Source organism: Nomia melanderi, chromosome 10 (assembly GCF_051020985.1).
Source record: "Nomia melanderi isolate GNS246 chromosome 10, iyNomMela1, whole genome shotgun sequence".
In the NCBI taxonomy this organism is placed as follows: domain Eukaryota; kingdom Metazoa; phylum Arthropoda; class Insecta; order Hymenoptera; family Halictidae; genus Nomia; species Nomia melanderi.
Genome location: NC_135008.1, coordinates 16630093 through 16653756, shown reverse-complemented (window position 1 = coordinate 16653756; position 23664 = coordinate 16630093). Strand labels below are relative to the sequence as shown.

At 35.2% G+C, this 23664-nt stretch overlaps 1 protein-coding gene across 2 annotated transcripts in view; it reads left to right on the top strand.

The window, feature by feature from the left end:
• The window catches only part of LOC116428740 (protein O-mannosyl-transferase TMTC1), a 467272-nt gene extending 459893 nt beyond the window's left edge, over nucleotides 1-7379 (top strand). For both annotated transcript variants that reach the window (XM_031980776.2, XM_031980774.2), the window contains exon 15: nucleotides 704-7379. In XM_031980776.2, coding sequence (XP_031836636.1) covers nucleotides 704-889 — 186 coding nt within the window. In that variant the 3' untranslated portion in view covers nucleotides 890-7379. The remainder of the gene's footprint in view (nucleotides 1-703) is intronic.
• The last annotated feature ends 16285 nt before the right edge of the window (nucleotides 7380-23664 follow it).

Genomic DNA, 23664 nt, shown 5'->3' with positions numbered 1-23664 from the left:
TTATAATATAAAGTCAGACTCGTGATGAAAATCTTCAGCCGAATTTGACAAATCTAAATGTTGCTTATTTATTTTCCATATTAATGAAATATCACTTGTCTACTATCAATCTGTAGTCTTCAGAGTATGATTAAACACAAAAAAAGCGTGAAATTCTTTACTTTTCCTATTAAGTTATTAACGATACAGTAGTTTTATCAACCACAATTGTGAAAGAAATTATAGGCCAAAAAGTAAGCCTAAAACTTTATTTCGTTTATTAATCCTTTGTACACTATTATTTGTACGCTATTATTTATACACTATACTATTTACAGTATCAAATATTTGAATCAACAAATTTGAAGAAAACTATCTTAAGATTACTACATATACACAAGATCTATAAAAATGGCATAAAGCTATTGAAAATAAAAAATCTAAGAAATGTTATAACATAAAATTGTTTAACTTCCGTCAGAAATACAATAAAAATGATATAGAGCTGTTGATAGATCAGAAGATCAGCTGAAGTGCTAAGGGTTAAAAATACAGTGGACAGTCCATTCTTCCACGCGACCGTATTAGAGGCGTCGATCTGCATGGAAGCTGATTAGCCAGGACGAGCGGGGGATCGTCCCCTTAACGCGTGTTCCGGCGTGTACGCTCGCCGATCCGGTAAACGTCAGGACACCCCTCAAACATGTCGAATTGTCTGTTGCAGGAGGGCGGTTGTTCGACACCGCGTGTCGCCAGTGTGTCGGTGCAGCTCGAGCAGGACAGCAACAAGTCGGAACAGCTGGAGCGGGCTCCCCGTTGTAGCGTACGTACCTGTAGACAGTCGAGAAAGGGAAAAGCACGCATGACGGCACCGGCCCTCCTAGTTCAGAACCTTTTGGAGACGCTCTAGCTCCCTCGTACCTTCATCTGAACTCCCCGATCCCCTCGGCCAGTTTCACGCGCGTCGGCTTAACGAGACAGCCAACGGGATAACGAGCTTCGGTGGACTCGAAACTCTCGCGAAAAATTCCTCTCCGCGCCCCCTGCCAAGGGAAGGGGTCGCAAGTGCTGTATCCGTCTCGGGCCCTCGAGATTTCCGTGCTTACCCGTGTGACACGTGCTACTCTTTAGTGAACGATGCACGTAACGCGAGGAAAATGACGGAGAGACGCGCGATTCGGCATTGAATCCCGATGTTAGGTGTCTACGGAGCATCCCGGCTGTGTTACGGAGAAGCTAAACGTTTGCACCGAAGTGGACCAAACGCTTCGAGCAGTCTCGTGCGAGATACACAGGATCGAGGGAAAACTGCGAGCGAATGGAGCGTCGCTCGAATACGACGGTAATCCTTGCGCGAGCCCACGAGAGGCGAACGCCCGACGCTGGTAATATAGTTACTATCCGTAGTGTCGAGATGTTTCTATAAATATTCGCTGTACTTCGAGTGTGCTTTCAACGTTTCCCGAGGAACAGTGCACGTACCAATGACACCGTTCGTTCTTTCGAAGTATTCCCTCAGTGCACGTTGCACAGACAACACTGAACAAGTAACGAAGATCACGCGATTGTCGACATTAACATTGCATGTGTTTCCTTCGGTACAAATTTGCTCGAGTAGGTCCTTCAAAGCCTAAGAGAGCAACGCTCGATTTGTATTTAAGTAACGCGTAACGGGGGAATACTTTGATATCCGAGGAATATCGTCGTTCAACGGCGAGCGTGATTTATATAGAAAGAAGGATCGAAGGAAAATGGTACTTTAATCAGTCCAACCGGAACGCGTACGAAAAATAGCGAGGAATGCGCGGTTCATGATAGTGTTACGGGCGGGCTTTCCGGTGCAGTTTCCTTGCGACGAAGCGTCGTTCCGGAGAATATTTTTCTTTCATCTTCGTTCCTAGAAGACAGAGGCGCGCCTTCGTGGCGAGTTACGCGAATTACGGAGCTGTAACTCATCGAGAACTCATGTAAATACTAAATTTTGTCCTTTGGTCGGTCCGCGGGTTAACGATTGAACGGTGATCGATGCCTTTTGATGATTCGTGTTGTTGGCAGATTGAGGTCCTCTGCGGCTATCGACGATAGCCTGGAATTAGTGGTCTAATGAGAGCGGGAACCATTGAGAGGCAGTGACCGCTGCGCGCTGAAACGAGCATCGAACCGCTCTCGAATTTATTTTTCATATTATGACGAGCGGAACGACGATGCTTGGCGGCTGATTAACCGGTCATCGTCGATCGTTCCTCTTCAGATCGATTCCTCGCGTGTCTGTCCCTGATACGGCGGACACGTTGCTATTCTCTCTCTCTCCGCACGTATCTACACGGTGCCAATCTTAGCGTAATGAACGTAACGCCGATCTGGCCATTCAGTATGGCTTTTGTAAGAAACTCGACTAAGGGAATGGTAAGAAGGTATAATAGGTAACGTCATTCTTCGATGAGCTTTGTTCGGCAACGTTTCCGGAGTCGGTCGAAGCACAATTTATAAGGTGCTAAAGGAGTTAGTTAAAGTTTGCAATGAGGGGCAATGTGGGCCTCCGTTTAATGCGAAGATAATTTACTCTATGTGGGTTATACGAAGTACATGGATTACACAGTGTGCTGTGTAACTTGTGATGTAACTGAAAAAGAAATTATTTCTAAGTGAAAATATACTATTTTATTCTGTCTTATTTCAATATTTGTCTTCATTTAAATTTCAGTGAATATACTTTTATATTTCCTTCTTGAGTATGTGTATTATTTTCTTTTTTTAGGTAAATCATGTTTTGTAGTTACTGGTTACCTAAAGCTTATATTAATAAGAGATGAGTATCACATTATCAAAAAAGAAAATTGTGAAATGTATCCAAATATTAAACTCATATAACGTGTTTCGCGAATAGCTTTTTATTACATTGTACGGATATTGTTGTGATTTATAATCTACGCTATAAATCTAGACATCGTATTGCTGAATATTTTTTCCATTACTTTTGAAAAATTCTAATTTACCTTATAACGATGGTATTGCAGTATTCGTGCATTGTAAGTAAAAAGTTCATCGGTACATTTTTGGGTCGTCTAGAATTTTATTGCAATATCAAATCTATACTACTACAACACATGTAAATAATAGCATGGCGAAAAATATTATTACATTGTTTTCCAACAACTTTATTGATATAATATACATTTGTAAACAATTTATAATGGAAAAATTAAAATAACAGTTATTGTTTCACCGAATACTACAATGCAAAACTTCTAAATAGAATTATTTGGCTTCTGTATAAAGTATTAATATTATTGCATTTAGGATAGAATGAACTAGTATTCGCTAGGCAATGGCCGGGCGTTAAATTCTGTTGGTATTACGGAGTTGAAATTGCTTCCATTATGTTTGGTAATTTAGCTACTAATTTAACATGCTTCGAGGTAATCGCTCTTATAGCTGGAAAGCCTTTTACAACCAATGTTCCGCAATTAATGGATAATCGGTTTTAATTTATGCCTATCAAAACCAACTGAAACACGATGTGACATTAATCCTGGCAGATATATGGATCGATGCACTATCAATTTCTTATGTTCTCAAATTAAAAAATTCTTCGATTTACCGAGGAAATACAGTGGAATACATCACCATCTTAGATTATCAACATTCTAGATACTTATTATTCGAATCTTTTGTTTCCTGGATGTTTGTTTCTAGCAACAGGAAAATTCCAATATCCAGCGACACCATTAAAAAAGAAGGTAAACAGGAAATATTACAAAATTGCTTTAGGACATTGTATTCCTCAATAATATATTTATAAATAATAACTGACAGAAACAAATAATTTTGAACATGAACGTTTTGGATATGTATGAAACATTATACAACAGTTTCCACGTGTTACAAACATGGAAGCAATATTTTCCTCTGTATCGTCATTCCTAACTCATACGCACGTCCCAAATTTAATACTCTAAATACTGGATTTCTCTTTCTGTAGATTCAAAGAACAAATTTTCTTTCAAAATGCTTCTTACAAATGTTTTTTATCGTTTATTACTTTTGCTTTCCTTTTTAAGATACAACATACAATTTTATTGAAAAATTTCTCCTTAAATATTTTACAATATTACGGTAATAGAAAAGATAGTAATTATCCATAAGGAGGTGCCACTCGCCGATTTCAATGAAGTGAAAGACATTTCTAATTAGTTTCTGTTACTTTAGCTTAGTACTGTTGTATCTATACATATACTATACATCGTATCCCTAAAGTTTCACATATGTTTGTATCAATTGAGGAATCTATAGACAAATCTAAAGACAAAAACAATTGTATAGGCAAAATTTTGTTAATATGTCAAAAAGGAGATTAAAAAATTACGCATTGTCAACATAATACCCTCGATAACATATTCAAAATTCATTGAAATTAGTGTCACCCATTCTGTATAATTACCAAAGAAATCAAATTTCATTACTATATTTCAAAGGACAGAATACTGTAAGGAACTAAATATAAACAAATTTTTCCAGAAATATTCGTTAAACAAGAAATCCCGTACATTCGAGTGCCAGTAAAGATTTCATCACCGATACCATTGGAAAGTTGAGAAACAAGTTTCCTTTAAATATAACTTCAATCTGTCGCTATTCCGTTTAGGTATCTCTCTATGCCTAGATGCCTTGGTTCACACAAATCTAAAACCTCTCGATTGAACAAGATCGAAAGCGATGTAGAACATTTCGTGGTCCCATTTCATTGGTTGTTTCACCAGATGCACAGGCGTAGTGTCGTTTTCTCCTCGTAAATCGTTGCTTAGAACGAACTCGAAACCGAAACGTTGCCAAAACTTTATGGAAGACCAATGTATATACCCTGTACACTAAAAACCGTTAAAACATCGAAACATTCGGCGATGCTTATTGAAATTCTCTCTTACAATTAACGTTCAAGTAATAACGGTCTGCGTGCGTGTGTTTGTTGCGGGTACGTGGGTGTGTAATACGTGTGCATTTTTATGTGTGTGTGTCACGGGCTTGAACGGAGTATCTGGCGTCGGGTCAACGGGTCACGCGCTCGAATCAGTCGTATCCAAGAGCTTTCGAAAATAGTCACACGTGGCCGCGGTATCGAAGCGTCAAATAAGATTCCGGGATGTGAAATACAGGGACGTGGCGTGAATTTATTGGCAAGATTTGCGTCGCTATGTGTGTGCGCTCTCTCCTGCCGACCATGCTGCCACCCTGTTTCTTACTTCGCCGAAAATGTTTGAACCGTTGCATGTTGGTAACGATACATAGGGGACTGCCATTGGTCACCGGGATATTTGACTCACGGAACCTTTTCTATGGGACGCTTTCGAATGACGATCCAGGAGGGACAGGATTGCTGAAGAAGCAAGTGGTTGAATGTTGATGTAATTCAGACGAAGAATTTCTTTTAAGTGATGGTGTGTAAATACATATACCGATCGTATTTTCATTAAATATGAGTATATAGGATGTTGCGTGTTTGGTAATTTGTAAATGTCTCTGATTACTTGTGTCGGAATTCAGTATAGAAATCAATCAAAAAATAATACGAATGATATGTATCTATTATATATTTTATAAGGCATTGAACACGTGGAAATTATATATAAAAATGAAAATATTTTTTCAACGAAATTAACTCTGAAATTGAAATAAAAATAACTTTGTTTATTAATCCGCAAACTTATGCGAGTGATGTATATTTGAAAGTTAATAATTAGTTGAGATTGTCAGATTTAAATATTCAGATTATTAATACTAGATCATTTTTATTTAATAATTTTCCAATATCTACGTTAGAATTCGTTTATAATTCGATCAAATTTATTGTGCTGACAAGAGTATATTTTTTCGTACCACCCTACTAAATGAGCATGATATAATTGTTCAAATATAATAATAACGCCAAAATAAATTAATGTACTTATATAGGTATTTATGGAACACAGATTTTTTTATTACGTTTTACAGTTCGATAGATATCGACATCATAAACGTTTTACTATAATTTGACTGTAGAATTATTAGCAGAGAAATAAATTTGTCCTCGAATTTCTCATTTGGAAAATCATGATCAAAAGGCTTAGTACTTACGTAATTGAGACTTACTTACTTAGTACTTACCTAGTAGCATTTATACATCATTTATAAATTTTCACACTTAGCAATTAGGAACCATCTAACACTTCTAATTTATCATAAATGAATTATGCAACACGCAATGTCTGGTAAACTCAGGCAGAAATGTTTACAATCGCAATAAATTATTAATATTATCATTTACATAACAACTAAATATAAAATTTCCATTACCTGAAAGTGTAACGACTGAACTTATGTTGGACTTGCCACGACATTCCGTTCAAGACAGTGAGTTGCAACGAGGTCGATGTAATTATGGATCCATCTAATTCCTCGAGACGACGATGTAAACGTTATTTTATTATCGGTAACGGATAGTAACAGAGAATTATACATATAGCTATGCTTTACTACCTGAAACGGTACAGAAATTGTTACAATAATTGCTCAGCGAAATAAGGGGCGAGATGACGAGGTTGTTCATCGCTTACTGTGTACAGTACAACTTACACAAATAAAAAAAAAACAAAAAAGAAAAAAAGAATGAGACAAATATAGCTACTTTTCCAACCTCACAGGGGTCTGCGGATCGTAAAAATGTTCGGGATCGTTTCTTATTCGCGTTTGTTTGTCATATTTACTGGAACAAAAGAACAAAAGTCCATGGCGTTCGCGACTTCCGCTATAGCGAATAAGGCTCCGCGCGCAGGAACCGGAATCGATTGAAAAATCGAAGATGCAGAACAGCTAGAAGTCTCTTCCCCATTTTTCATTTCTCCTTTCTTTACACATGAAATCGGATTATCGGATAACGCGTATCGAGCTTCGTCGATGGATCGCTAAATCAGTTCAATTCCTATCAGTTTTTCGTCGAATGTAACCGAGTTTGAAAAAGAAATTCAGTCGGAACTACATAAGTATTTGTCGCATTTGTTTCGCGTTTCCCCCCCCCCCCCCCCCGGGCGAAAATTTCTGATTGGCAGAGCTTACATTCCACCATAAACGAAGCGAAATGAGATTCCGCGTCGATTGAAGTTTGGAACGATCGGTAAAGATTGCTCGTCCCGGGCCGAATGCTACGATATCGAGGGTGCGAAGGTTCCGAGTTGGTGGGCACCGGTAATCGACGCGGAATCCATGAACATGGGCCGTATATAATTAGCCACAGAATTTGATTAGTCTAAGTTATTACTCCATAGACCAGTTTGTACATCTAATTACAATACGTTATTGCGCATATTCATTGTGAATACGATGCAATTATAAATCATCATAATAAAGTGTATGTTTATATACATGTACGGATACTCGTTCGATTTATGCGCCGATACATTCGACCGACAGCCAATATTGCCAATCCCCTTCGTCCCTGCCCACGCCTAATCAATTAACCAGTTTTAGTTCGTTTAATTATGACCGTGCGGTCGGAATTGCGGCGTCGCTGATCGGAACGGGACACATTTGTCGTTGAGTGTGATTTTATCGGAACGTGGCCGTTTGTTATCATTTGTACACTTTCTATTCTAATTTACATAAATATTTACTTTAACGGATGCCGTGTTGATAACATTGACCTTTACATGGGTTGTTAAGGATACCATTTTGAGCAACCTTCCTTGGTAACTTATTTCGCGGTCTCTTATAGCTTTTATGATATTCATTAAAACTGTTTTGATATTTTACTAATTACTTCCAAAGATCCGTTATCCAGTTGGTTACTACATAACAATTTAATACTTACTAATTGCAGGCGTTCTTATCGATAAGTAGTGAATACTTATAAATAATTACGAATAAGAATGACTAGGATTGATAGTTATTCAATTTATTGTGCAACTCAAACACAGTCTACTAAGTACAGTTACATAATATCGAATGTATTTTTACAAACGTATGTCTGGGAGACTTGAGAAACACTTCATGTATAAAAAAATGTTAAAGCAAATAACAGTGTGGAACAAATTTGAACTCTTTTTTTGTTTTGCAATAACCACTAGGTGATCCTTATAGAGTTCCTAACCTTAATATGAATCCGAAAACCAAATTACTGGGTTACACTCAGTTTCCGAAAATCATGGGTTTTTGTAAAAACGGTCGAATTTTTCAGAGAAACAAGTGTTACGTGAAAACTAAAAACAATAGGTAGTTAAAATTTTATCGTAAAAAATAGAGGAGAGTTGCCCGAATATGTAGCTATAAAAATTTTGAATCTTGCGTATCATTAAATGCTTGTAAATGATAATCAAAGTTTAAAAAAGAGTAGCTACGCGTACTTTGCACGCATTTCTGTTAGATTTCTACGAAAAGTAGGCTGGCTAGCACGAATTTGCTATGCACCATTGGATTCGGTTAAAAAATCGCTTTGAACAGTGTAATTATCAAAATATCGAAACTTTCTTAGCGGACGTATTAAACATTATAAGGGACCGACAAATACCCTAATTTGAATGACTACCATAGCGAACCATAATAACGAGAGAAATTCATCAGTTGAATTATTATAGTTTCATATCGATAATGGTAGGAACTTACAAGGCTCAACATTTTGAAGATCAAAATAAGTGTCCTTCGTCTAAAGAAATCATTGTCGGCTTGAAAAATGGTATTAAAGTTCGTCATAAGAAATGCTAAAAACAAACATAAATATTTTATAACAATTATTTTTCGTAGTTCTGTCTCATCAGTCTACAAATATTTGTGAATATTTTCTATAGTTGATGTAATTGTTTTAGAATTACTTAAAATTTTAATCTGGTCACTTAATTTCAACTATTTTACACCATAATACACAGAAATATGATCCAATTTATTTCATTGCAGATATTATGATGGTATTAAATGGAAGAATTTTTCTATTTAAAGATTGATCTATTTAAATTACTCAAATTTAGTTCTCACATTGCGATTTTGATGTTCGGTGTACAAAGGTGTTGAAAGCCACCTTTTGAAATTTTAACTTAAAATTATTATCCAAAATTAATCGTACATTCTGAATTGTCTTTTCGATTTTTCCAATAACGATTATAAAATTAACTGTAGGAAATGTCCAAAATTCAATTGAGGAAAACTGATTAAACTAAAAAATAATTTTAAGTTAAAATTTCAAAAGATGTCCTTTGACACCTTCGATAGAAATAGTGTTAATATGCCAATTTATTAAATTCTTAAAATAACAGAATAAAGAATATTTCAATCTAAATGACAAATCTTTAATTGGTTATCATATATGAATTGTCAATCATGTGATCATAGGACAAATTCATTTCGTTATCGAAACAAACGGTTTAGTGCTTGTTTTGTCAGATTTCAAAGTTTACACTAATAATTCACAATCAATTGACCAACTATGAAACAATATTCACAAAACTGTTTGTAACATGACATTACGTATAACCAAGGTGATAAAATTCATAATACATTAAAAATTCAGGTGTATCTCATACAGTTACCATTTTATTACAGGGTTAATCCTTTTTGCTAGTAACTAATTCAAAAACTCTAATAAAGAGTCAGCTTCAAAAACTTTAATAATGTTTTACAGATTGATGGATTTTAAAACAATCAGGAATTTGTAATACAATAAGACTATTGACGTGTATAATATGTCGTTAACAATTTTGGAACAACATCTTGATGTGCGTCGCATATCATTCCAACTTAAAAGGTGAATTAAAATCTCTATAATATAATTGAAACTTATCTCACATGTAATTCGTGGCAGAACTTCTTTTAATATCCTTTTTCTATTTTCAAGCAGATAACATTGATGATATACTTACAACAATACACTGAATTTCATTGTTGTAATTACTACAGATTGTTTAGAGCTATTTATTACTAACCATTTACTAACATATTTATTTAATTGTGAACAAAAGAAATAATTTCTTACCATAATGAATTCAACAATGATCATACAATTTAAAGAAATGATTTTCTGGCGAGAATTGGATAACTATGACGATTGCAAAGACGTCTACGGTAATTTAATTAAATTCAACAAAAATACTGAAATAAAGTTATTTATGTGCTGCTTATAACGAACTTTGCAACTTTTAATCAACAGTAATCCGAAACTACATATATACCACGAAATTCAAAAATTATTTTCAGAGTAAAATATTCGTATTTCTGTTAGTCTATTGATTGATGTTTCAAACGTTCCTTTTGGTAGGTATTATCGTTGATTTTTCCTCGTGCTTCTTTTTGTTTGGTTGAAGGAACGCTGCTGGCTAGGAAAAAGGAATTTTGTATTGGTCTTGGCTTGTCGGCCTTGATTTCTAGGTTTCCGAAGATTCTTCTTGGTTGCGCAAACATTGCAGTCTGCCTCATCAGCAGCAGGTTGACATACTGGAACTGTGAAAAGTCAGCGAAAAGAATTCGTCGAACGTGGCGATCATCCACAATTCAAGATCAACATCATTAGAAGAAACTGGAAAGCATACGTAACCATCTCAGAATTATTCATTTAGAATGATACCATGTTGTATGGTTTCCTCGTATTGTACTTCAATTGAAACGAAATACTTTCTTACCTAATTAGTACTGGAATTTCTTAAGTATAATATCATATAAATGTACACATAACTACAAACTATAATTTAATATCCTACCTCATCCTTAAGTTACCTTGCTGCGCAAGATTTTCTTCCAGTTAAAAATAAAATGACGATTTCATTAAACTCTTACTTAAGTCCTTCTTTCGCATATTGCCAGAAAATTATCCAATTTTTTCTGATGAGTTTTTAATAGTATACAAAGTATTTTACATGTAATAATAGAAAAACAACTAAACATGCAACTAGATGTAGTATAATGTACAGAGTGAGGCAGTTGAAACAGAACACCTAAATAACTCCGTATCCAAAAGTACCTCTCTAGTTGTCAATAACGGGCATTATAACATAAATATACGCTTCAGTAAATGTAATCCGTACAACAATATGCGATAGATAATATACGGTTTCATTAAAAAATTTACCGATGACCGTGAAGTTTGGAAAAAATAACTTATAAAAAAATATTTTTTTTTACTACCTTTGCTTTTAAAAAAACTTATACTATTTAAGTTTCTTTCTATTCCCAAAAGTAATGAAATTATTCAGGTGTTCTGATAAGGTGTTCTATAAATGCCCCACTTTGTATATTCTGCTAGGTTACTTGATGGTTAGGCTGAAGAATTCGGCTGATTGATCAGTTTTCATTTTTTTACTGTCGAATTTTCTATTGGTTTTATTTCCTAATTCTTGATACCTTCAATCACTGATTTGTTATTCCTCAATACGGTTACACGTACACAGTCGATCAAAATTATAAAACTGTTAACTAGAAAGACATAAGTATATATTATGTTTACAATACACGTACTACAGTGCCTGAAATTTCTATAAAGTCACCATGTTTTTCGGTAAAGTCTTATAATTATTCTATACATTGTTCGTAAAAATGAAAATAACATTCTTATTTCAGAAAAAATACAAAACTATAATCTAACAGAAAAGTAATCGTGAAATTTCTATGAAGTTACCAATACTTTACACATATAAAAAAGAAATTAACAATAGTTTTCGGTTTCTTTCTATATGAATGCTTTATCGTGTATCTGTTTCAATACTTTTCCAGGCTTCGTTCACTGCATTCTATAATTTAGTAACAGACTTGTATTGTTTACTATTGCCGTAAACTTTTCTGGTAATGATCCGCCAAACACTTTCTGTGGGGTTGAAATCAGGAGAACAAGTGAGCCATGATAAAGCTCTTATATTCTTTATATAACCACTGTTCTGTCTACGTTGATGTGTGCACTGCAGCATTATCATGTTGATATATATTATCATCTTCTATGTTTTCTAGAAATGATATTAAAATTATATCCACTTAATAAAATTCACATAATTGTTTCTCTCTGTGTATGAGCGATTAATTTGTTTTGCAATAGTGCGATTAGAACATTCCATATCTTTATAAACAGCGATCGATGTCTTTCCTTCATTTGTTAACAATTTTCCACGTGGCATTCTAATATAAATAAAACAAGTAATAATGAACGCAGAATTTTGATGAGTTTTAATACGATTACACTTAGAATATTCGCAGCTTGTTGTAATTATCCACTCCGAACGCAAACACGAACTAAATGACTTTATAGAAATTTCAAGTACTGTATACATTACCTACATTTATAATAACACAAAAGTATACAAAAAAGGCATAACACATATTTAGTATATTTCTATACCCTACAGAAGCATAGAATAATTTGAATATGCATTTCAGGTCAGATGGACCCCAACAGTGCATAAAGGTTAATAGTACTACTCCATATTGCTTGCCAATAATATATGGTTTACTAACATACAATCAAGCCCAATTTGCGCGAACAGCATTCTGTTATAAGCTCAGGCTGTATAAAATCCATACCTGTTGTTCATTTTGTGCTACTTAAAACCAAGAACGGAACAAATTCTTAAAATCACCGGCTATTTTGTTCCATAATGGAATTTCCATTTTATACACAGTGTAAAAAGAAATTGTACATTAAATTTTATGCATACTTTTAATCGCACACCTCGCAATCACATCTAATAATTATACGAATAAATTAACAATTATACAAATAAATAAGACGTTAAAAGAACGTTTATTTGATCGTAAAATTAATATTTTTAAAATTATGAAGAATTTTTTATTTTGGTTAAAACGATTGATTTTTTTTTTTTGCTTTGGAGGCTATTGTATCGTCGTGTTAAAACTTTTTCTTCTATCCAACGAGTAACATCTATCTTTTTCCAGAACTTTGTATAAATATTACGCTACCTCCTTTTGCGTCAAATTAACTCAGCACTTCATTTTGCAAAAGTTATCCTCTTGATCAGGGCCAGTGAACATATCTGCTCCAGTTAATCATAATCATTTATAACTTAATTATATCTAATATACATTTACATATATGGTATCTTTCTGCAGGTACATGAATAGAATTCAATGTGAATAGAAAGAGTCGGTGACGCCACCCATTGAATTTGATATGAAATAGGTACAAATAATTGTTATAATGTAATTATATTGTTGCACATTCCAATTTTTCCGTTTAAATGAACAATTGTTATATTAGGAATCTTTTACTCATTTTTACGATAACACATGAGCAGATAAGTGTGTTGGTAGACGCAACAAAAGAGTCATGATACTAAGGGTTAAGGTGTTAAGGGAGCAATCCGCTCCCTGTTTTCCCGTTGGATCATATCGGCGAAAGTATGGGCAAGGCTTGAAGGTTTTCTGCATAGGAAACAAAAAGGAAACGAATCAGTGTGCGCTGTTGACAAGGATCATCTGTTCCGCTGAATCCGTCGGTGTATCCACTTGGCGAGCACCTGAGCACATCTAGGGGGAACGCGCGCGCAGGTGGTTCTAAAGAGTCGCGGGCATTATGCTCGGCTCACAATGAACGCGTACCAACACGGCAACGCCTGGAAATAATAGACCCCCGCCGCATTGCAGAACTTCGGTGCCCTGGTAAGTATCGTGTAATTTTAACGGTAATTGCTGGCGGTTTAGCATGCCACAATTGAAATAGCCCTTATTTCGTCGCTTGTATGAAGCCCCCGACGCTCGCGCGGACCACGGGAAAGGGAATGAAAAGGGCAGGTACGCTGAATTCCACGCGATTACGCGAGGGAGTGCCCTCTTTACTTGTTTCCCTCGTCGCGCGGAAAACCTACCCTTTTCACTGGCTCCGGAAGAGAACGAACAAAATATTCTTATTGATTCAGCAGCCCAAGTCCCCGGTCGATCCGGGTACTTCGTAAAGAATAATTATCTATTCATACGCAGCCAGTTCGTCGTTCTTTTTTTTAATTATATATTTTAAGTTGCGTAAATACTATTGGGACCTTGGCAACTACTTTAAATTATGCACATGATTATTTATGTGTATGATTGTATTGTGTATTCCTTAGTTCTGGATCGCTGATTAAATTAAGGGTATTACTATGATTTCTTTTAGAAATTTCTAAATATTAAAGCATGAGTGAACTATTAGGGATACTTCTTTAGGTTTTTCTTTAATTTGATATTTTCTGCTTTCTGTTTGATATTTAATGCACGATGTGATGACTGCGTTTGGTACCACGAAATAATAAAAAGTCTTTTAATCATGGAAAAATTGTAATAATAATAACAGTTACTTCAAGAATATATTATTTTATGTATTTTACACGTTTGTTAAATTGAAGTTATACCTGTGATAGTAAAGTAAAATACATTCTATAATGACGATTTGATTTTACATTTAAAGGGAAATTTTGAAAATCAATATATAACTGTTGCATCAGTTTTCTCAACTTTCTGTTTTGTGCAGTTAATCAATTTGCCCAATGAGTAACTCGTGTGTTACACGTATTTCAAAACCTTGGAATAAATAATTGCATGTCACTGGATACAACTAGATATTTTCAATCTTGCAGACACTTCTTACGTTTTTTGAGTTGCATTTGAATCAAAGATTTAGAAGGGACGATGATTAAAAATATCTTTTGACAGTTCTAATAATATATTATTGTACAATTGGAACGTGATCTACTCGTTAACTCATTAAAAAAGCTATATAATGGTTTCTACTGTAGAAATAAATACAGTTTACCGGTCATTTACGCGATGAATGATAACACCATTTACGCGGCACTGTTTAAACGCGATATCAATTTGCGCGATCTAAATTTACGAGCGCCACAATTTATATTTTTCTAGAATTCGTAAACAATAACAGTCACACTAACAAGCAAGTTCATAAGTGCTTGTTTTCTACGAAGAAATGGTTGAACGTTATTAATTATGTACAATAGCGATAATGATACTAAATAAAATTTATTGTTTTCTGAAATACCATTATTATTATATATCTATTCTAAAACTTATATCAGCTTTTCTTTGAAATATTTTGTTTTCTTTTGTACTGACAGAGCCTATTTAAGCAATTTTTATTCGCGTCAAATGGATTCACGTGAAACGAATACTCCGCATAGATGAAGAGATACGTGTAGTGAATAGGCGGACAAAATAAAGAGCGAAAAATGTAGTTATCTTTTATCAATCAATGTATTGGACATACAAATTTATTATCATTGCGACATCTTCGGATAAAGTTATGTTTTCATATAATATAAAAGTTATGCAATAATCTATTTTAAAAATGTAGACTTTCTTACCCCAAAAGTCATGAAAACGTAAAACATTTAAGATCTTTTTAGAGGTAATGCTGCTAGAAAATAAGTAATAAAGTAACCAATAAAAATGTGTTGCAATGTTTATTCATTCGTATTATTAGATGCACGTAATATAAAACCTGTAGATAGCGTAAGCATTTTTTCAGAATAAGAGTCTGTCGTCGTAAATGTATTAAATGGATGTAATAAATAAATGAAATGCTTGGAAAATCTTGGGTGTGAATGAAGGGTGTTTCAGACTGAGTGGACGGTTCTGAATATATCGCCCTGCGTGCATCGCCAAGAGTTCGCGTGGGACTGTGGGTGGTTTAGAGAAAAGTACGCGCATGTATGTGTAGAGTGTCGCGCCAACCCGAGGGTGTAACTGGTGCACCGCACTCGGACGGCAACATTGATAGGCTGGTAAGAAACAAATATTTAATATTTATTTTATGCACATAAAATATCTAATTTGAATTATGCAATGTAGTATAATTATTAATAGTGTGCAGATTAAGACGGCGTACGGCCTTGCGGCGAAGCATTGTTAAAAGACCATAATGATGTTTTTAAATTTTTTAAGGGTCATAAGGCCGTAGAGGCCAATAAAAGTTTGCACCCGAACGACAAATACCTTTGGCGCGTCCCTGTGTATGTGTGAAAGAGAGTAAGAACGTGAGGTCTATAAGGGTGGTTAACGAAATTCACAGAATAAGCGACTGTGATGATTAACTGTAAGAATCAGTGACTGGTAAGGAAAGGTATCGATCCCGCAAATTCAAAAAATCATGAAACTTTGTGTGCAAATAGAGTAAGTCAAACCTAGTATATTGCAATTCTTTTTCATGCCGAACTTCGCTTTGGAGGTATGGAACCACTCCTTGAAAAAAAGGGATTTTTCATTCCCGTCGATTCCCTTGAAAACTGTGAGATATAGCCAGAAAAATTCGAACGAAAAATACATTCTTCTTTCACGTGTACAAACTTACAAAATAAAATGTTCAAAATTCAAAATTCACATCAAAAACTCTGAAAAAATTTGAACTTTTTAAACATGTTTAGTTTGTAGCTTTATAGATATGAACGAACAATGTATTTCTCGTTTAAACTTTTTCTCGTTATGTCGTACCGTTTTCAAAATAATTCACGGGAATGAAAAATCTGCACCTTTTTTCAAGGGGTGGTTTCACTCCTTCAAAACAAAATTTGGTACAAAAAAAATTGCAATGTATCAGACTATACTTACTCTACTTACACATAAAGTATTGTAATTTTTTTAATTTCTGGGTTTGACACCTTTCCTTGTGAAAAGGTATCGAGACATATATTGAGAAAGTTATGGAATATTACTACATATTTACTCTTGTCTTCTTTTCCGTTCATTAATAAACTCTTTTATTCAAAGATTGAGTTTTATCTTCGCTATTGCGCCACTCTGAAAATAATCTCTAAAGTAATGTTTACTTTACTCAACTTGTGAGTAAGGAGATTCAGATATTATATTATTTCCTATCCCGCACGTCACTTAAATTGATCGATAGATGGAAAACGATCGAAAGATTTAGAAGTAAGCTCACCGCACGGCTGCGGCGAATGCGAAATCAAATAGCCGCTGCGAAATATCACGTCGAATATCAATGGAAACGGTTGCATTCGCGGGGTTCAAATACAAACCACTTGCTGTATAAATCTTGCGCGGGAGACCGTCGTCCTATTTTCATGGAGATATTTCCGCAACCTATATACAATTTTCACGGTCATTAATATTTATAAATCCTTGCTCGGAAGGTTCGGGAAGCATCGAAATATGATGGAATCCTTCTTCGATTCAAATCGGCCATATAAAGAACTGCTGGAGGCACTTTGCATACCCACCCTGGACGACGTCTTTCAGACTCTGATTACCATCGATCACTACATCCAGCCAAGTCTCGTGAACGGGTTATAAAGTCACGGAACATAGAATTGTGAAGAACATTGTTATAATAGAAAGTAGTGATATATTGGACAGCTTTCTTTCTTTATAATGATTTAAAAAGAACGATCATTCATTTACTTGTCACGCCATCACCATGTATAGTTCTCTTCTGAAATATTGTAGTTAATGGCATTAATCTCCGTAAACCAACCGTGGATTATAGTAATCGTTACTTTTCCTACTTTCATGAAATTCAAGAGACTGAATTACTCAAATATTCAAATTAAAATACAGAATTAGAAATCATTTCTTGTTTTTAATTAGTCAACAGGAATAGATCTACTTGACATATTTTGTTTTAGCAAATGTGAAGTGTGGTTACATAGAATAATCGAAATAAGAAATTCAAATTTTAATTCAAACTTACATTACCATTTAGAAAAGGCACCAGCTTTTCGGTGTCAATGACATTATTGCTGCTCGACCTTAGTTTTCAAAATATTTGTAAACATGTATTTCATAATTCATAAAAGATAAACCTCGCCGATTAAAGCGATTCCTGAATTTGTAACGTTATATTTAAGAATGTACACTTCAGTAGGTGATATTTCGGTTTATCAGATGATTTGTTTCATTAAGAATTATCTATTTATTTAATCCCAAAAAGCGATAAATGACGGTAGACTTATTGAAAGGATCACTCATTGACGTTATTTCTTGAAATTTTAAAAAATTAATTTCCTGTGTATAGATGTCAGAGAGGAGTTGTTTCTTACAATTAATGGGGTTGATTTCTATTTTATGTTATAATTCTTAAAAATCTTGTTAGTCTAAATTTAGTGGTTTTTATGAATATCTTGAAAAGTAACTAAGAATCCGACATTTTTGTAAGAGGTTGTTTGAAAGTATCGATTTCTATTAACATCGAAATATTTATTTTGACAAGTTTACTGAAAATAAAGTATCCAGAGTAGGTATACTCTAAGTTAAATTGGAGCTGGTTTGATTTCTAACACAATTCACAATTATGAAAATACCTAAACACAGTTTACAAAATACGGTACATAATATCAAAATTACTTTTGCATATACACATCTCAAGAACTAAGGCCAAGCGATGGTAATACGTATAAAGAAAACTTGTACGCAATCAGGTCCGCTATAATATATTTCAAGGTCACTGAAATCGGTGAGGAGATTCCCCTTTCCGAGTAATTACCCAAGTTTATTTAATCCCTTCAGACCCGGTATACATTGTAATGTACACTGTTTTACTGCTTCAATATTTTAAAAATATTAAAACTCTGGCAGATAGACACCTTTTGAGCATATTTCTATCAGAAATGTAGTATATTGCTGCTATTTTATTACCACGGTCCACTGTTGATAGATATGTGAACATAATTTCGTACAGAAATCAGGTCAGAAGGGATTGACAGAAACCAAGACCCATATTTTCTTGTTCATTTTTTCGACATATATTAATTTGATACAATACAACACCATTATACGCATTATATTCCAATTCCACTATATTGACAACACAACTATGATCATACAGCATTCAACAATCCCTCTAAGATTCCGTATTATCTCATCAGCTTAATTTTCCAATAAACTTCATCTTCACAGTAACTTAATGCTTGAACGGGTTCCATCGAATTCCGTTAAAAATACTTGAGTTAATACTGTTCACCGGTCGTTTAAATACAACAGTCATTCGTACAACTGTGAGTTAGCGGCTGCGTTAACCGTGTGTTTTTCTATTGTTTATTCGGTCAGCGGTCGATGTGCTCGCGCAGAATCCGCGCCGAACACGGCAGAATAATTAAATAACGCGTGGCCGGCGAACTTTTTCAATGGTTCGTTAAATTCCTGATAATCCCGCGGCGCGGCGTAGCGCTCGGCAGACACAACCGAAGTTAAGGTTAAATCAATCGGACACGGGTACCGTACCTGCGCGGCGTTCGCATGCTGTATTTTTTCCCGTTTCGTGTCTATTTGTGTATTTCTGATTCGTACGGCAGACTAGCGGGACAGCCTTTTGATTTATTTAAACCGGAAACAGAGAACAACTGGCGCAAGGGCAAAGGACCGGCATAGCATGCCGATCGGCGTTGCGTCAATTATCGGCTTGATTGGATTTGACAACTGAACAACGTTCCTCTGTGTAAATGATGCCCTCCACCTGGACTCGGATGGAAACTTCGCAGATTCGCGCAGCTATTGCAGATTTCAATTATACTGGATCTAGGTCACCGATACCCAGCCGCCGGTCGCTGCGTTCAGAAGAACCTACTGAAAATTACTCGAGATTCGCTCGCGTCGTATCTGACGCGACACAGTTTATACTCGAACCTGTTATATACGAATATACATGTACGTGTATATACGTATATATTCGTCAGCCACGATCTCATCGGCACGCAAACTGAATGGGAACGTTTTTCGTGAGAGAGGACAATCTATCGGGACAAGCGGACAACACGGACGAAATTGCGGGGGCGACGTGTTGAAAGAATCAATCGAGTATTTCGAATTTTGATAGACAATTTCTTGATGCAGTTAAAATCGGCGAAACGAAAATTCGAATTTCATCAATGAAGAGCAGATAAGGGCAGGCCTGCGACCCGCCTGATACCGTTGACACGTTTCCCTTTCGGATTGGTACTTGTGTATCAGTCTGATTGCACGATATGAGTTAGAATAGTGTAAGTGCATCGGAACAAATCACTGTTGTATGGATTCGTATCGATTGCATTATGTTTTATATGAATTTAATTTTGTAACCATTCGACGCAATCTACTGAAACGCTACTGCAATTGCGTTGTTGCGTGTTTTGATTTTTGTTCTCGTAAATTAAATTCTGTTATTAAAAACAAAGAAAATTAGAGATTTATTAAATTGCTGTGTGGCGTGTATATGTATGCTATACTAATTTAGTAAAATATACGTTGTAAAATATTTTGAATTTAGCAAAATTCACTGGAGTGTAATGATTCAGTTGTGCATTAGCTTAAGCAATTATTATAAAACTAAATTATGTATTTTGTAATTACAATATTAATTCATGCGTTGGGTAGAATTTATTTATTTTCCTATATAATTTATATATATATATAGGAATTACGATTAACCCATTGAAATTCTAACATTTTGCAATTATATTAGGCATATAGCCAGGGGCAAGGATTATTTAGCCACTCAATAGTTCGCTAATTCGCACACAAAAGGCCTCACTGTGTTTCGCTAGTTTCCATAGGTGATTCCGTTAGATGTTCTCGACATTAACTATGCCAGCTGGGATTCGCTCATAAATTGTTCGTAGGTGTGTCGCTAATTTAAGAGATTTTGCTCCTCGGTTAGAGGATCATTAGGCAGAAGAAGGCGTGAGCCCAGTACACACGGGATCGTTCGATGAATCCCGATCACGTAGACGCGTCCGTTGCAGCGGAACGCACATCCATTCCAGGTTACTGAGGAGCCGCAGCTCGCCAGGATAATGTCCGGATTCGTATTCCCACGTGGTGCCAGGATCATGTAGATCCGCCTGCCATTATCGGGAAATCCGCCTATCGAAAACGTGATACCCGTCTTTTGCGGCGCGTAAATCAAACCACACACCGCCGCCACCACGGGGATATTCTAAAGCGCTTTTACATCGTACGATATTGCCGAAGGACGGCTTTGCCCGCGTTTCCAACCAATTACACGAAATTTTAGACATCGAACAGCTAATTGGAGTAGAAAAAAGGTGCTTCAAAAGTACCATTCCACTTTAGTACCCAGTAATGAGAGAAAAAAACGTAACGAATAATAATTATCAGTGGGAAATACGGATGCGTTGGTCCACGGGTAATTGTTGGTTTACAGTTTTGTCCGATACGGGACATTGTTCAAATAGCCTACTTCGGTTTTGTTGGAATTAATATATTGTTGACGGGAAATATGAACTCACTTTTTAAAGCAATGAATGTCTCATTAAACATACCCTTGTTGAAAATAATTTTTGAACATCCTGTGTATACAGCCCGGGATAAAAAACTGTTTTACATTTTCATGTTTCACATTATAAACTGAAAAAAATGTATATTTTATTTTGTGAATAATTTTGGACAAGCGTTATACGTGGCATAGTGAACATTATCCGCAATACTCGTATCCATAAAACTCTGAAGGTAAACATAAATATTGTTATTTACAAGCAGGACAAACTAATGGCACAGTTCTCAAATCTATGCTTCTCAGTTATGCATAAACAGCAGAATAGTAAACGTTCAATCTAAGTCGTAATTAATAAAGTGCATATTAACATCTTTTAGTGTATTCCATTAAAAGTAAACGTTAATTTATTAAAAATGGAATGTAGAAGGAAACTGAGTGAATGCGAGGTACTATATTAAAATTACAAAAAGAACGTTAGTCAGTGGCACAAATAGTGAAAGTTTTGAACAGAAGCTGAAAGGTCGTTATGAATTTATTAAAAAATCCAAATACTTATGAACAGTAAAAGAGTTCTGGTCGTCAGATAAGTCAAACGTCTCGAATGAACGAACAATTTTAAGAACAGCAAGGAATTCTCAGACAACTGCGGGGCAAGTTGCTGAAAGTGTTGGAGTAAACATTAATATGAAGAACATGATCGTGTTTTACAAAAGTGCAAACAGACAGTACGGAGAAAATTATTCAAGAAACCTCAGTTAAAGAAGAAACATACAATAAAATGTTCACAGTTTTCAGAACCTGGCGGTATAAATTATTACTATCATGATCTGAGAAAAGAATAACACTACTCGAGTCGTCGTTAAATGGGTGGCAAAAGCGCAATGACATGTTATTGCTACTATTGTCTACCACCGAAAAATGGAAAAAAAGTTTATTAGCGGAAGAATGAATAGTAAAATGTACGTGGAATTGATTGATCAGCCGATAAATACATATGCTACAAGAATTGTTAAAAATTAATTTTTCCAGCATGATAACGCCGCAGTGCGTACTACGAAAATAGTAAAGAAATATTTTGTAAAAAATAAAATTCCTATTTTAAATTAGCCAGCAAGATCGACTATAAAATTTTCGTGATTTCTTTATAATTTCCGCTGTTAGTATTATTAAGTAACATGCTTCGGTACACAACTAGTGTAAGTTGAAAGACGTAATATGACATAAATGCTGTTAATAAGATACTTCAACAACTAGAGGTATTTACAAATATTTGGGTGTGTCAATACTTATTTGATCCACTGTATATTTCGTCGATACAACTACTTTTGCTAATAAAACTGAACATGCTAATAAAGATTAATTCCTTTTTATTTATAAATATTAATAAAGACATGCTAAAGGAACATATATGAAACAAATGTAATTATAATGTTAAATAAATGAAAATCAACGTTCGGTTCACAATGTATTATTTTTTATCCCTGGACTGTATTATCGATTCTAAATACTTTCGTGAATCTGTACATTTCGGACCAAGTACCACACTCCCCATTACGACTTCGCGATAAGCGGAAATAAAATTATACAAGAATCCTAAGCTCGTCGATGTTAATCCTGTCACGACAGGACATCGAAAAATATTACGACTACGTGCTGAGAAATGGTCAGTCCTTTTCCGCGGCTGTATCGACGTGGCCTCGTGTATGCAAACAGTGCATAGGGATCGCGCTGTTTGCTTTTCGTTAACTGTAAACAGGAAACGGGAAAGCTCCGTGCTCTATTGAATCACAGCCGGAACGAAAATATCAACAACGAAGATCAGGTCGCTCGATTCCATCGTAAAAAAAAAAGAAAGGGAAAGAAAGCTCACGGGTTACCATAAAAATCGTGACAAGCCTTTGCTACCGATTTTTATACTGCTCGTAAAGGGCTACACAACCTGATCCTGTGGATATATAAATTGTATACGTAGCTACGCACGCAGAACAAAGAAGGATAGGAGAAGGCGCTCGTAAGAAAAGGAACAGTTAATAGATAGCGAGAAGAGTAGACGGGAGGGTATTTCGCAGTACGTTCGTAGGGCAGACTCGAGTTATTACCTTCCTTTATTACCGTAATGTCCGTACGTGTATCGAATACGCATTTTATTTGCCGGCTCTCGCGCTGACTGGATTTTATTTGCTCGCCAGTGTTTCATCCCTTTTGAGGGTGAGACAGGTTCATGGTTGAATGGAACCGAAAAGCGACGATTCTCTTTGAGAAACTTCGCTATTTTATGCCGACACGTCACCCTACTTTGTTTTTGTCTTCGTTTTGCATAATAATTTAATAACAATCGATTAACATTTACACATTTTTGGGGATCGGTATTTTAGGAACCTTTTGGTAGAAATGTAATATAATGTTGAAGGTCAATGTATTGGCGAAATTGTAAGTTTTTGAGTGAAACGGTCTAGGCTGTAGTTTTGTAGCTCGATTAGAATTTAAGGGGTATAATAATTTGAAACTTTTAAATAATT